The 16537-nt window shown below is 41.3% G+C and overlaps 1 protein-coding gene across 4 annotated transcripts in view; it reads left to right on the top strand.

Moving 5' to 3' along the window:
* The window catches only part of DCLK2 (doublecortin like kinase 2), an 84600-nt gene that overhangs the window by 59532 nt on the left and 8531 nt on the right, over positions 1-16537 (top strand). For all 4 annotated transcript variants that reach the window (XR_010721533.1, XR_010721534.1, XM_066186500.1 and 1 more), the window contains 6 exons: positions 2648-2705; positions 5863-5982; positions 7726-7872; positions 10196-10329; positions 11638-11715; positions 12809-12905. Coding sequence is in view for 2 of the 4 variants with exons in the window: in XM_066186500.1 (XP_066042597.1) it covers positions 2648-2705; positions 5863-5982; positions 7726-7872; positions 10196-10329; positions 11638-11715; positions 12809-12905 (634 nt within the window). In the remaining 2 variants the exon portion in view is untranslated. The remainder of the gene's footprint in view (positions 1-2647; positions 2706-5862; positions 5983-7725; positions 7873-10195; positions 10330-11637; positions 11716-12808; positions 12906-16537) is intronic.

Here is a 16537-nt window from a genome sequence, read left to right as displayed (position 1 = left end):
AGAATTCTGAATGGAAACATCTCATTCCAGAACTGAGGTTAGACTAATGGGTCTGTAGTTCCCTGGGTCTTCCAGCATGCCCTTGGAAATTCAGTGTCAGCAAATGGAATGTCACTGCCCCCACCCTTGTGGTCCTCTGGCTCAGGAGACTGGGCAGCCCAGCTTCCATCAGTGACTGCTCTAAAGACTGAGGCAAACAAAGCAAACATTCCACGCCTTCCCTTTATCTTCACTCTGTTAGTCAGGTGACAGTCTTCAGCAAGTTCCAGTGTTTTCTTTTCAGCTCCCTTTGCTATTGACACACTTCAGAAAGCCTTGCTGTCTGCCTCAACACTGGCCAGTGTCAGCTCTAGTGGGGCATTGGCCTTTCCTCTCCTCTCCCTGCATGCACCAACCACAGCTCTGTAATCTTGCTGCAAAGACCCACCTTGCTTCCAAAGAGCCTCTCGAGCACCACAACAGTTCCCTGCTAAGCCAGGCTGGTTCTCTGCCACTTAATGTTTGGGAAAATTGAAATCTCCCACAGGAGCAAGGGCTACTGATCCAGTAATTTCTCATTGTTACCCACAGAGTCACTCATCTGTGCTTACATACCAACCAGGTGATCCCAGACACCCCCTACACCATCTCCTTTGTTTTCCACTGCCCTTATCCTCACCCAGAGGCTTTCATGAAAGATAGCAGATTAAAAGCACAAGATAACGTATTTATTGTCAGAAGTATAAGCTGCACATTTTGGAAATCACTTAAATCCCACTGGAAATGGGACAAGGGCTGCTAAGTCACTGAACGTCATCTGTGCTTTTTGTAATGAGGAAACTGGACCCGAAAGACAACCCTTCAATTATAAAAATTCTAAAAAGGCACAATTACACTTCAACATGTAGTTTTGAATGTGATCAAATCTTTATTGCAACATTTTAAAATTAATATTATGAAAATAAGTATATGACAACAGTTGCTAATAATAATGATGACAGAGGAAATGCCAACCGTAAATGCTTCTCTTTTAATTCCTATTAATTATACTTAATTTCTAATAGTGTTGTGCTAAGAAGCCTTAGCTGTGGAGCCAGGATTACCTATTACACAGCTACCAGCTGGGATGTTCTACAAAAAGAACAAGAAAAGAATAAGGTGGTCTCTTTTGTGCCTTCTGTGTGTCTGTATATAGAGACATGAGTCAACAGATGGGCGCTGACAGCTCGAGAAGAGCCCCAGAAACCTGTCAGACAATGGCGGTGTACAATGTGCAGTGGTATTAGCACACAAATTGCGTGGGCTATATCCACCTTTTTTCCTTGGGTGCTACAGTAGAGGACATTTACAAAAGGGATTTGAGGAGGGATGAATTGGCTTTGTGAATGTTAATTCCCCTTGCTCACAGCACGGGTGCTGAAGGGTCTCTAAGTGGGTGCTGCTGGCGAGTTGCTCACAGGCTTTCTGATATAATGGTGTACAGGACAAATTGGGATTTTGATTTCCGCGCTGTACTCGTAGCAGATCTTACATCGGGTCTGCAACATGAGAGGGTGGCATTTCACAGATACCATTTCGATAAGGGCTTCTATCTAAAGACCAGATCAGGTTGTAACTATGACAACCTCGCAGATACAGCTGCACTTCCAGGGCAGGGATTCTCGCCTGCAGTTTTTCAATAATGCATAAATGGAATGTTAGGTGTTAATTCAGTGCCTTTTTTCTGTAAGGTGCTGATTTTGAGCAGTTGTATTTAATACTAAAAGCACAGTGAAAAGCAGCCTAGAAGTTTGAAAACATGCCTGAGTTTTGCTTTTGTATCTACCTCCCATTTTCTAGCAGTGTTCTGATGCACACTGAAGTCTGTTGGCACTGGCACAGTACAAAATATCAGCAACTTGGTCTTACAGCAATGTCAAGTGATTTTTAATTCATCAATAATATAAGTCATAATTTATTCCTGGTTTAAAAAAAAGATTAAGTTGTGTTGCTTTTTTTTCCGCTCCTTTTCCCCCTTTCTGGAGAAATGGAGATTTTTATTGCTTAAAGGGATGAAAGACAAACAAGAGCTCCTTTCTGTGAGAGTATTTGCTGAAAACAGTAATCCTTTTTTACTTTGTATATGACCCACCCTGTTAAATGTCATGGGACTTTAGATGACTGCTGTAGAATTCCACAAAATACTAAAAAAAAAAAATCAAAGCAACAATACAAAAGCTCAAAATCAGTGTGTAATAAATTCTACAGGATTTTAGACTATCTGCAATGGACTAGGGGATTTTAGCTCTGTTGAGTCCTATTGAATTTTTTTACTAGGGTATCAATCTTCACACATATACGTAGATGATTTTATCTTCCAAGCCCACCAGTTGAGCAAAGCTAAGCGGAAGGCTGAAGGCAGATTTTGCCTTAAAGGAGTGACAGAGTTGTGCCAGGTCACAAAGCAGAAATTGCCGCTGGATCCTGGGATTAATACACCAAGGGGAGCTGGGCTGTGGTAGTCAGGGAAACAGCAGGCACAAATGCTGCTGAGGAAACAAAAAACAACCCAGGTCTGCTCCCTGAATTTTCTCTGCCTGCAAAGGCCACAGCACGCTGTTATGATGGTGGATTCCCAGAAAATGCCACAATTTTCCTAATGAATGGCTCTCATGTTTTTCTTGCTTAGGTCCACAGGAAAGGAGTTTGCCCTGAAGATCATAGACAAGGCCAAGTGCTGTGGGAAGGTAGTGTACAACCATTTGCATGTGCACAGAGGCAGCACTAGCAGCTGCTCATTAGTCATAAGTGGAGGGTGTGTTTGGGTTTTCTGACTATTTGCAGAGTATCTCTTTAGCAAGATGATAATGTATCCAAGAAGGAAATAAAAAAAGCAGCGAGTGTTAGTCTGCTAAATAATAGCAAAAAAACCCCCCTAATTGTTGCCTATTTTATAGGGCTGACAAAATGCTAATACGCACCCAAAATTTATTGGACGATTTTGTTGTGTAAAACGTGAGAGGGGAAATTTGCAGCTATATGTTTATTTATGTAATTCCCATCCCACTCTGTCTCTTATTTTTCTCTCTGTATGGCTCAATGCGCTCCTTTTATAAGCAGAGCATGGATTTGAAAAGAAATTTTCACCACCTTTTCTTTCTATTATGTAGTGTCACCTTCCTGTATTAACAAAGATCTCTTGTGTTCTGAAAACTTCCTTTTAATTCAGACTTTAAACAGAAAAATCCAAAAGTGTCTCTTCAGGAGAACAGTATCTTATATAATCCAAGCAAATGCCTAAGAGTGTCAGAGCTCTTCTTTCCCTTCATACTTCTTGAGTATAGATATTTTTTAAAAGGAAGAATAACTGCCTTTGCTCTTTGTGTAGTAAGGAGCTGTGTGATGCTGTGATGACTTCCTATTAGGAGAGGTCCTCAAACAGAAACATTTTATCTGTGCAGATTTTAAAGCATGTATTAGGTGCTAGGAGATGAGGGTTTCATTTTACCTCATGTTCTCTGGGTTTATTTAGAAAATTTAGAAAGGAATCGTAAAAATGTGCAGCGACAAGGAAAAGTGCTAGGATTGCTTTTCTGAGATTAAAATGTTGCAATTTCTTCAGCTGTGGAAAGGGTGACCCACTGTAAACAAAATTTTTGGGTGATGTGTACAGCTTGCAACTTTAGATGGTTTTTATTACTTGTCTGAGTCAGCTGTTTAGGTATCATAAACTGGAATGTTCTGGAGATAGGTAATCTATTTTACACAGTAGAGTTTAGAGGAATTTTCTATTTATCATTCTCCTTGCTTTAAAACAAATATGGAAAGAAAAATCAACCCCATGGATGCACAGTTGCCCGTTTTGAAGAGACCTGTATCTGCAGAGCTAGAGACTGTTGGAAGACGTTTACACCTCTTAGGTGTAAAGTGGCAGGGTGTTAGTGGCAGAATCATCCTGGAAGAATTCCAACAAAGGAAATAATTACATTTTGCTACAGCTTATTCCTTTCTCACTCAGCTCTACACCCCTGCCTTAAAAGCACCCATCTAGCCCAAATTTGGATGATTTACGCGTTGCTCACTGCTCCGTGATCTTGGATGTTCAAAAAGTTGAATACGATTGACTGTTTTCCACAAGTGGCTTAAATTCTTACTACAGAATAATGTCTCTGTAAATAAATCATATCAATGTGGACTGAATTTGCGCTATCCAGGAGAACACCATAATGAGTTTTGGAATTATCATTTTTTTACATGGCAAAACATAGCAAGACAGTGGGGTGCTTGAAAATAACTAGCTACGTATTAGTCAGTATTTTTTGAGGACAGATTTTTAAACTGTAGCTCAACAACATTCTGGAGCCTTTAAAGAAAGATACTGTTTATTTTAAATATTAATTATGCCTGAGCAGTTTAGTCAAGAAAGCACAGATAAAGCCATTGTGCCTGAGTTGTAATTAATGGGTGTAATAAATTTAATATGCCCCCTGTTCTTTAGGTTGAGAAAGCTGTAATGATATTCTGTAATTAATATACGTAATGATATTTTCCCTCGGACTCTTAATGTTAGTTTTGAATTTCCAGACTGCCATCGCTAAGGCTTAGTATGCTGTGGCTGTTCACGTCTGTCTGGTGATGAGGTTCAGCATTGTGTTTAACGGAATTGCTTCCTGTTTGTCTGTTCTGTTTTCTCTCCAGAGCACTTTGCTTGGAGCAGGCACTCAGTTTGTTCAGAGTGACCACTGCTGCTCTTTCAAAGTGAATTTCAAAGGTGTGGTGTTTAACCGTGTGTGCTGCACAAAACGAGATGCACACGTGGCATGTGGTTTCTCAGCTGTGTGGCCACAGAAAGCTTTGGCAAAAGCACAATGCATCCGTAAATAACCCCGGGAAAAGAAGGTGAAGTGGTGTAAGGTCTCCAGTCACTGCCTACACACAGTGGATCACATCTCCTCCTAGTGCTCTGCTCACAAATGCATGAAGTGCATGCTCCTTATCAGTGCATTCAGCAGGGAGAAGTTCCCGGTCCAGTGACATGATTTGTTCCCTGCCAGGGTGAAAGGATACTCGTGTCTGATGCGAGCATTGATTCTTATTTTGCAGAGAACCGAAATACAATATGCATATTCCAACATTTATACAGGAAAAATGAAATCATTCTTCGTGTGGAAGGAACACGTAATTTTTTTTGCTCTCCAGTGTTAAAATGTTCTAGAAAACAAGGCATTTGAAACTAATTTGTTCTCAAAAGCCATTACTTGCTCAGAAGCGCAGGGAAGGGGAAATTGAACTCAGTCTGTGTGCTGTTAAGCTGTTGGAGTCACAACAATTTAACTGAGCTATTACACATTTTGCAGATTGTAAATCTGAACAGACATATAAAATGAACCAAAATCCATAACCAAAGCTCTCAGAATACTTTTTTCTTGAATATATTTCACAACTTCAAAAAAAAAAAGTAAAGTCCTTGGATAGAAATCCTAGCTAATCTGACCTTGAGTAACCTACACTAAATGAGAGGTGAAGACTGGAGAGGATCAAGAACATGTTAACTATTGATGAGGGGTGACAGGTTCCAATGATCCAGCTTGGGGGCAGAAAGGTTCTGAACTTAATTTCACCTCATAATACCCACATAAGAATATAACCTGCACTTCCTGAATTCCTGTTGTGTTCTGGGGTCTTTTTCTGAGATGCCTCATTCGTTGTGTGTGCGAAATATATTTTAAATTAAATGTGGTCAGTGATGAAATGCAAGCCAAGATCCAGCAACTGAATATAACCTTCTGCTTTATAAATTAATCAGCAAAAAGGGCGCTCACTTGATCAAGTGATTGGCTGATCAAAGGAAAAGTGAATTGGCAGATTCATGTTTCAGATAAACTTCCGTCCCCTTCTGAACAGGAACACCTGATTGAAAATGAAGTGTCTATTCTGCGCCGAGTGAAGCACCCAAACATCATCATGCTGATAGAGGAGATGGACACCCCCACAGAGCTCTACCTGGTGATGGAGCTGGTCAAGGTAAGGCTCAGGGGGCTTTATTTGTCCTGTTTGAATTCTCTGAGCAGTATCTAGGAGCGCTGAGATCTTGGGAGACATAATCAAATAAGGTTTCAGTGGCAACCTGCATTTTTAAATCATAAAAATACACCTGTCAAGCAGTTATATTAATGGGCTTTCTCTCTCTTAGATTGTAACTTGGCCATTAACACAGATTTGAGGTAATTTTGCAATGTGCACAGTCTAGAGAGAAGCAGAATGTGGGTTTTATATCGTGCCTACAATATGCAGGGGTGATAGTGATATGCATTTACTAACAGAACACCTGCACTTATTTCACTGTTCTCATTATTTAATAATTTGATTCAAAGCAATGAACTCTCTGTAATGAATTTAATCTTAATAGAGAAGACAAATAAATTAAACTCAAGCGATTTTCATCCTAGAAAGCCAAAACTCAAAAGATCTCACCCATTTTGCTTATATCAAACTGTTCACCAGAAAACAGATGCTGCTTTTGTACATGTACAGAGAAAACACAAATATTCATTTTGCTGTCACCTTGTGTGCCAAATACATGAGTAGCATCAGGTTCTAGTCGTGCATTCTCGTCTGAGTTCTGTACATGCACAGCAACACTGCACATCAGCTTGATTGCCATGTCAGATGCAAAGAACATACAGCAAAAGCAGCACTGCTCCTTTTTTGAGCAGCACTTTTTGTTTTTGACTGAAGCTCTGTTACGTACAGGAGTCCCCTCTAGAATGGCTGCCAGACTGGGAAACCTCTAAAGAAAGCGTGTAGTTGTTGAATATATAATTTCTGCAGCCCACTCATCTTTCCTCCTTTCTAGAAGTTATTTTTGTACCCTATAGGCTTTTTGGGGTTTCAAGACAGTATTTTTTTTTTAATGTTTTAATTCACCACCATCTTGGTCTGTATTTCCTGAATTGCTGCTTCTCTTCGGTGTGCACTGAAATGCTTGGAATGCCACCCACAGCTCAGACAGATCACTCCTACAGATGTATCCAGGGAAACCATCATGGAGACACCCACATGAAATTTGTTGCAATGACTGAAAATGCCGCATCAGTAACTCACTCACACATTGCTGTGTATTCCCAGAGGAACAGGGCATCCATAAACAGAGCTTGACACATTCAGAAATCACCTGGAGGTTCTGTACTTCGATGTCTCTCAATCAGTGGATTCATTTATGTTGGAGTGTGTTTATCTCTTTTGTCCTTTTCAGCTAGATTTATTTGGTATTTCTTGCAATATCTACAGAAATTTGAATTTGCTGAATATTTGTTACTTAGGTGTGGTTGGGTTTTTTTTTTCTTATTGGGCTAATTTATTTTAGGCTTTACTCAAAATCAGGGCTGGTTTTTTTATATGTTGAAGGTATTCTACTGATAAGATGAAGAAAAGGGATGCTGTATGCCTGTACCTGTAGGTAATATAAATGAGTGATCAAAGGTAGGAAGATTAATAGAAAAAAAATCCGTGATTTGCCCAGGCGCAGACACCAGAAGCCTGGAGTACAGTTAAGAATTTAATGTACATGACCGAAGTCCCAGTCTAGTATCTTGGTGACAAGATCATCTTTGTGCAAAATATTTTTTTATTTTTGCTCTTTAACAGGAATTTGAGCATGTCTTTTGCAAAGGATGATTTTACACATTTGTTTGGGTTTGGGGTATTTTTTAAAACAAAATGCCATCTTAATTATTTTTTAAATGGTGATCTTTTTCCTTTTCATAGGGAGGAGACCTATTTGATGCCATCACTTCATCTACAAAATACACAGAGAGAGATGGGAGTGCCATGGTCTACAATTTAGCCAGTGCTCTCAAATACCTGCATGGTCTCAACATCGTGCACAGAGACATCAAACCAGAAAATCTGCTAGTACGTCCCATTTATTTTCCAGTATTTTCTCTTACTTTGTTCTCATTAATGCAAATGCTTGTGTATAAATGTCAAGGGGCACGGCAGAGAACAGCAGGCATATTAATTTAGAGTAAGTGTGTATGAAGTAAATCTTTTGCAATGAGATAGCAATCACCGTAATGCAGGAGAGCTGTGCTCAAGCCTGTCCTTAGACCTATCTTTATTTCCATTTTGATTGGCTGCCTTTTGGATAAGCAGGAGTATTGTCTCACAAAACAATGAATTTTAAAGCTACGAAAATGAATCATTTATCAGCTTGCAAGTGGGGGAAAGGTGGGCTGAGAGCCATTTCTTTGAACAATCCTATGGTCACCATCTGAAGCCAATGTTTTTTTTCCTTTCACTGTCATAGTCGGACCATCTTTCTGATGGGAAATTAACTGGGAATTAACCCTTTACAGGGGTTTATTCTTTTCCTAGGAAACTGGCTACTTTTGTTTTCAGCAGGGACATAAAATGCCTGTGTTGACAAGAATTGCCACGAAGTCTGCTTTGGGAGCTACTTATGCCCCAGCCCACAGAATGGGATCAGGGTGCGCTGTCCTGATTACATGCAGAGGTTACACTTGTGCATTACATATTGGATATTAAGTGTCAGGCACTGCAGGAACAGGGCCGTAATCTCCCCTGCTTGAGCCATTTCTTAAAGTCTTTTGTGGTGTTTGTCAGTCCTGTTTAATGAGTTCGCACCAAGAGCAGGAGTCATGGCTTATCCCAGACTGGGTTTTGAACTATTACAAGGACAGGGCTACAAGCTGAAAATATTTCCTAATTGATAGTCAATTCTTTCCCCAGTAATTCCACTGACAATGTTTAGCAATTTAAATAAACCCTCAAATAAATTGGATTGTTTAGCAAAAAAGAAGCAGGGGCAGAGGCTTCTCCTGGAAAATGTAGTCGCAGAAATGTGGCACTTGAGAGAGAAAATGGAGGTCGAAGTCTCACGTACTATTGGTGCATCTCCAAACACAGACAGTCCAAAGAAATTTTAAGCTCTCATTAGTGACTGAATCAGTTATAAATAGGCACAAATGCCCTTTCTGCCTAGAAAGCCTAAAGAGATTACTCAACAGATGCAAATCTTACTCACTGTGATTGACAGCAGCAGAATGTTGAGATAACATTCTGGTATTGAATGTAAATGCAAATAATTCCCATCAACTGCTACCTGTAATTGCACATAGTTAGGGGGGTTTTTTTGCACAGGGTCATCCAGCCTGTCTGGAAGGGAATTACATTCCCTTTGCTAGTCATGCATTTTAAAAATGCAAACCCTAAGAGTAATAGCTGATATGAAGGTGTTATATAAAAGAGAACAAGTGTTTCCATTACTGATACGAATTACACAGGGGAATGAAGAAAGGTATTGCAGTGCTCAGTTGTTTGAGGAAGGCAAATAAATTCAGCCATTCTGGAGATTATGGGGTCCTCCATTCTAGAAACTAGATGCCTTTGAAATCATGTTAATATGAACATTTGCCTTTACGAGCAAAACTGAGATGAATTTATTAGGGGGATGTTTTCTTTGTGTCAGTCTGGTTTGCTTTATTCCTGCCATCACTGTTGTATAAGCACTTTTCTCTCTATTGAAATGCAGCTTCTTTCATCAATAAAATGACTCAGTGCTACATTGTTTATGGTAAGGTGCAGTTGGGTCTGCACAGAAACCTAAACTGAAGAAACACATTTATTTTGGTAAAGGTGCAGTTGGGTCTGCACAGAAACCTAAACTGAAGAAACACATTTATTTTGGTAAAGGTGCAGTTGGGTCTGCACAGAAACCTAAACTGAAGAAACACATTTATTTTGGTAAAGGTGCAGTTGGGTCTGTGCAGAAACCTAAACTGAACTTGCCCAGACCAAGCACAGGGAAGACTTTTGCTGATGAAACTGGCCAGGATGCTGACTAGATTTTGCTAAGTTAATAAGATGTTAAACAAATCTGATGGTAGGTCCCATTCAAATGCGAGTATTTTATTTTACTGAATATATTTAAGACTTCCTAAAATTCTGGAATGTTAGTCTGGAAAGGGATGGGTTTTCTTTTCTACCTCTAGTTGCTCGAGGCTGTGTCATGGTCTGACCTACATAGCTGGCAGACTGCTCCATTGAACACTTGCTCCAGCTGCAATCAATGGGAATATCATTTTTTCTCTTCTTTCCCTCCAGGGATGTGGAAATTACCATCTTCTTGGTGTGGTGATGATTATTTCCCAAAGAAATTAGAGGATATAAAAATGCAGATGTTCTGCTCAATCTGTGTTGATTTCTCTGATTCTAGGTGTGTGAATATTCAGATGGAACCAAGTCTTTGAAGCTTGGAGACTTTGGACTGGCGACGGTGGTGGAAGGCCCTTTGTACACTGTCTGTGGGACACCCACCTACGTGGCTCCAGAAATCATTGCAGAGACAGGGTGAGTGAGCATGGCTGCCTACAACACAGGCCTGGTAACCACTCGTTTTTGGCAGGTTGTTAAGATCTTGTAAGACCTAAATGCTCCGACAGGCTGGCCCTCCATTGTTTCGTAACCAAACCACCCATGGGCACCATTCCCAGTTCCTCCAAGAGGCCAGTATCCATGCTCTGCCTGCTCCCAGAATTCTGGAATTTGGATTTTGGCCTTTGCCTCCTCTCCCACCCTCCCAGGAGCAGCTCTGGTACAGTGGAGTCCATTTGTTTGTGTTCCCTGCCTCACCTCAGCAGCCACAGCCCACTGTACCACCCGTGGCAGCTGCTTGGGGAAGAACAGACAGGCAAAACACAGTGTTTGCTTTAGAAATGAAATAATTTCTTTTGGAAGAGGCTCCAGAGGTCACCTAGTCTAAACCTGTTCTCCGGACAGTTCTAATTAGATCATGTTGATTCAAGTGACCCTTTTGGGTGGCACATCCTGTTTGGTCACAGTTGAACAACCTGTATTTAACAGGTCATTCCATAAATACAGAAAAAGTTTTCTAAAATGGTAAATTTTCACCAATGGCAGATTTTCACAAGTCCTCTCTCCTTTCAGACCTATGAGAACTCCATTCCATGCTCTGGCTGACTCTTGCCACAGCTGTGACCACTCTGAATTTCCTGATGGAGGGAATTTGTTGTGCTGTTTCACTCCTTGTTCAGTGCATTTGTTGCATTGAGAAACATTTCACAGCTGCAGTGAGCTCCGGTGTCAGGAGGGCACCTCGCCTGCGTGCCTCAGGCTTTGACAAACTGAATCTACTGAATAGGGGAAAGGGCCTCTTTCTGACCTCCAGTGTTTTAATTTCTGTGCTTTAAAAGAAAAGTGCAGCTCGTCTTCCCTGTGTTACTCGCTGGAGAGGCTGGAGAATTGGTGTGTCTTGTTGCTTAGCAACACAGGATAACCTTAGAGAGAGTTACTTCACTGTAGGGACCGAGAAGGCACATCCTTGTCTTTAATCATTAGTGGCTCTGGATTGGGAAGCCTGGATACTGATTTGGATTTGAGTAGATTCAGAAGACCCTGGAGAGCCCTGAGGCTTATGGTAGGGGAAAAAAAAAGAGAACCATGGTTTCTTAAAGACCGTAAAGGTGTGAAGATGCTCAGGCACAAAATACATCACCACATCACCACATCATAGCACAGATTCTCACGTAATCCTGTCAGTGTCATTTCTTTTTGACTGGAATGACTTTTTTGGCTTTTTTGGGGTTTTGTTGTTGTTGTTGTTAATGCAGCCCAAGTAACACAGCCTTGTTTTCTCAGGTACGGCTTAAAGGTGGATATTTGGGCAGCAGGTGTGATTACGTACATCCTGTTATGTGGATTCCCACCTTTTCGCAGGTGAGTGCCAAAGGGAAGACCAGAAAAAAAAACCAACAGGTTCTTTCAGAACAGGTCTGGCCTTTCTCTTTGAGGGAGGCATCTTTAGGGGAGGAAAAAAGGTGGATCGGATTGATGTGTTTTCCCTGTGTTTTTAAGTGGTTTTCATTTGTTCCTCATTTTAGGCTTCGGGATCCATTTTATTAATTTGTTTTCCTACGGGGGCAGGTGTTTCAGTGCTCTGTGGGGGGTGCTGAGGGCAGAGCTGCTTTTCCTTTTGTCTCCATGTGGATCCCGATCCTCCATCCTCGGGCACGCACTGCCCTCCGCCGTTGGCGCTGGGATGCGGCAGCTCCCGGAGAGCGGCGCTGGTAAAGCGGGAGAGGGGGAAAAATGTGCTTATCCCGCCTTTTTAACCCTGTCCCTCCTCTTGGGAAGTTCCAGACCAAGCGACAAGGTTTGCAAACATCATTTCTGGTACTGGGACTCAGGCTATGTGTGAGTTCTACTGAAAATCAATGTGTTTTTTTTTTTTGTTTTTTTTTTTTCCAGAGAATGAGAAGGAATTAGGACATTTTGAGAGGGAATTCTCCTCTTAATATATAACTTACTAATGCAGGGCCTGTATGTTCATTTTTACAGCAAAATGCTTAACGAAATAGTTAGGTTTTAACTAAAGCACCACACTGAATGAAAATATTTTGCAAACAACGCAATTATTGCTGATGGAAAAATACCAGTTCAGGTATTTGGGGTTTTCATGTTGTTTGTTTATGTTTAAAGCTGAACACGTGTTTTGAAAGATACATTGTGCAAGCAAGTGTATTCTTTGATTAGAGTTTAGGGGTAGGGCACAGGGAATGTCCACATCATGTAGGTAAGAACCAGACCATAAGTGAGATTAATAAATGAGTGTTAACTATGCAGTCCCTATTCCAGTGGAAGAGTTACCTCGATGTATTGGCTCAGAAGAGCTATCACTGTATAAACTTGCAAATTTTGCATTTCTAGTAGTTACTCACATAATTTCTGTTCCATCCCCAAATCAAGTTAAAATTCCCCTGACAAATCGGCTTTTTATCTCATAGTTTTTTTTGTTACTGCTGTTTTACAGTGAAAACAACCTTCAGGAAGACCTCTTTGATCAGATACTTGTGGGGAAGCTGGAATTTCCCTCTCCCTACTGGGATAACATCACTGACTCAGCAAAGGTACTGATATTTTTTTCTCACTTGGAACAGCGTTTCTGCCAAGCCCCTGAGCAGCCTGTGCTCGGTTGGGAAGGCAGCCTGGAGGATCCAGAGCAGCCTCTTGCCCAGTGCCCCAGCCGCTGTGCCTTTTTAGTTGGTTTAGCTTAACAGTGCCTGATGAAAGCTCAGGTGTTTGAGGCTGTCGTGTTCTGCCTGAGCAAGGGTAGCAGAATACCAACTGCATTCAGGGAACATCACACGGTACCCAGCTCCCTTCATGATGCACTTCACAGCAGGTTCAGTGCTTCAGCTGTAAAATAAACCTGTCCCTGGATTCACTCTTTAAAAAGGAAAAATTATTGCCTTGTGGATTGGATGCAGTTGGCATTTCTTCCTGTTTTGCTTGAGGCATGCATTAGAGCTTTTCAAGAGGGGTGGCCATTACTAATTGCCACTGCCAGCAGTTCTTCTGTGATCATTGCAGTTTTGTTTAAAATGACTGTGTCTGTAGGACAAAGATTCAAATTGAAAACTCCCCCTTCTCAGGTTAATTCACTAAAGGGCCTGAGGACTTGCCAGCAAGTGGAGGTGGTTTTTATATCCAGACTATGAGAAGCTGAATGTTTTTCTGCATTTCCCAATGGGTGTTCATCCATTCACCAACATTTCCCAAGCCCCAGTGATCTCACACGTTTCCAGACATGCATTCTGAACAAACAAGGTCCTCAGTCTTGGTTTTCAAGGTGATGTCTCTGGCAGAGGAGGTATGATATCTTAGATGCATTCCCACCTGTGCACCCTATCTATCCTTTTGGGATGGGTCAGGTACACCTCAGCGTTCCCTGTTTCTTTACCTTCCATATTGTTCACCTGTCCTACACAGTTGTAGCCTATTAGGGATGAGGCTCAGCTGCAGCCCCGCTCCCAATCAGCACAAACTGTGTGCCAACAATTCCCCTTTTTCTTTTAAATAAATGCCCTGTTTACCATCCTTCTACAGGGCCCTTGCAGAAGAAACAGCAAACATGGTACAAGTATTTTTTTGTGTAGGTTCCACTAGCTCTGGAATGCATCTGTGTACTAACCTTGATTCATTCCCCAAATCTGGATTACATTTCATGAGAATCCTTATACCTACACTTATGGAATACTGACAATCAAAATCCTTATACCTACGTTTACAGAATATTGACAATATCGATAGCAACATTGATTACAGGCCCATTATTAGCCTTGACAACATGTGGCATACCTAAAGCTGCAGAAACACTGCACCAATGCAAAATCACTATTTTTTTTTTCCCTGTAAGTACAGAAGCTCAACAGGCCTTAGAATGAGTGTCCAGAGAAACATGAGTGGTGACTGTTTTTTTCTGTGCTGATAGAAATACCCATTTGTAAGAAATGCAGAGGATCGTGCTGACTGTCAGGTCATCGGGCTGTGAGACCCACAGGATGGTCCAGAGACAGTCATTTTATACATTTTATATATATATATATATATATTACTGAGAGGTATGGTGGTAACTGCCCTCCAAGCTTTTTCCCTTTTGTACTCTTAATTCTACTTTCCTCAATGTAGCACATGCTTTTGGTGACAAGCTCCTGGAAGACAACAAGGAAGGACTACCTTTTAATGCATCAGTGGTGCCAACAGTACATTCAATAATCCCAACAATGGTTTGATCTAATTAACTGTACCTAATAATTTTTGCAAGTCATTCAATGTTTGTATAGGGTGCTGAAGAGTCACCATCTGAGGTTTCATAGTTTGGTCCAAGAATTTCATCCCTAAATACTCCCAGGGAGCCTGCTGTTGTACTTTCCCAGGGGTAACACACAAACTGTAACTTGTTAAAGCCTCCTGCATTACAGACATTACCACAGTGCGCTGTTCGACAGCTGATGCAGTAACTAAGGCATCATCCACATACTGTACTGAGTATAAAGACACTTCAAGTTGCTTTTTCACCATTCAGTGTTCCCTAGCTCTGCATTAGCTTTAAGGCTATGTATACAAATATATATATGTCAAAGTTAGGGAAAGCAAAATGCACTGTACCACACTGTCTTATTAAGGAGAAATCATACACCAAGTTGTGATTTTATTTAACTGCAGTAAATGTTACAGTCTACTTGTGTTACTGGTTTTCCTTTTGAGAAGGCTGCCTACTAAGTGAGTAAACTCCATATGAAATACAATATTCTCATCCAAAAAGACAATACAAGGTGCAAAATACAGCAGTTTTGCAAGCATGACTGACTTGAAAATTTATTTTCATATGCTCAATGGGAGAAAGTTAAGCTTAAATCAATTTGGTTTATTATCTTATAAAATTTCAAACAGTTTAAATATTGTCAACATGCTATACCTCAAGTCACAAGTCTCCCATTTATCATTATTCAAAAGAAAATTCTTTCCTTACTCAGGCCAGTAATCCTGGAGCAGGTCAAGAGGAAGAAAAGCCCTCTCACTTGCTGCTCTTGGAGGCAACCCCATTTGATTTAGACCATGGGCAGCAGTCCTGTCCTTTTGTGCTTTTCCTTGTCTGTGATGGAGGCCCGCACCAGATCCTGCCCTGGCCCAGGTTCCTCCAGACATTTCGCACTGTTGGTGCCCAGAGCCTTCACATCATGCAGAGCTTTAATTGCCGCCCCTTCCTCCCTGCACACAGAGACATCTGCAGTGTTTATCTCCAGCACACCTTAGTGGGGAATAGATTAGGCTGTAAAACAGAGCGGGATTACAAAGAAAATCACTCAATAAATACAATGCCTCGAAATAACCCTTTTCAAGTAACTTTACTGTGCTATACTCAGCTCTGTCTTAGCACACATTTATTAATTTACAAAATAGGTCACACTTGGAGCTTTGAAGAAGAGGCAAGTGACCTAAAACAGCTTCCTCAATGAGCTCATCCTCTGCAAGATCTAGCAGATCCCTTTTATTTTCTTAATTTCAAGTTATCCTTCCTCAAACACACAGCAAATATTTATGGAACAAACATCACTCTGAATACAGCCTTAATAAAATTATAATGTAATTATACAGCATGTCATATGAACCTTTATCTGCAGAAGATCATTTTATTTATCCCCAGTGACAAACAAAATAAATGTCTGTTCTTTAATCTCCATAGCATATCAGGAAAATTCCCATTCATCCATTGCTTTGATCTGCATCCTTTCCTCTTCAGGATGAAACTCAGATCAGGTGTCTGTTGTTTCTCTGGAATATAATATTTTCACGCTATCCGACCATAAGTTTGGAGGCACTATCAAACTGAATGCAATCTGCTCATCTTTGCAAACGGTGTTCTCAAGTGTGCCGGAGAACAACATTAAACTGCCAAAAGCATCTCGGACCCACCGCGTGTTAGAAGAGCAGCCTGGAAAAGCAGTGGAAAAGGTTACCACTTAGAAGGAGCAAGAGAATTTTATTTTTTCCCCGTTTCTATCGGGTTGGTCGGCCTCCCTCCCGCGCTGCCTGTGCAGCGCCGTGGCGCGCCTGCGCAGGGCGGGGCACGCCGGGCGGGCGGTCCCGCGCATGCGGCTTGGGGCGGGGCACTGCGCCGCTCCGCCCGCCCGCCTCACACCGGATGAGCAACGCTCGTAGCCTCGCTCTGCACCAAATCAGCCTCTTTTATAGCAAA

This window comes from Chamaea fasciata, unplaced genomic scaffold, assembly GCF_029207755.1.
Source record: "Chamaea fasciata isolate MVZ Bird 193981 ecotype frontalis unplaced genomic scaffold, bChaFas1.0.hap1 SCAF_6, whole genome shotgun sequence".
NCBI classification, from domain to species: Eukaryota; Metazoa; Chordata; class Aves; order Passeriformes; family Sylviidae; genus Chamaea; species Chamaea fasciata.
The sequence above is the reverse complement of the archived record's forward strand: the minus strand, read 5'-3'. Positions and strand labels throughout refer to the sequence as shown.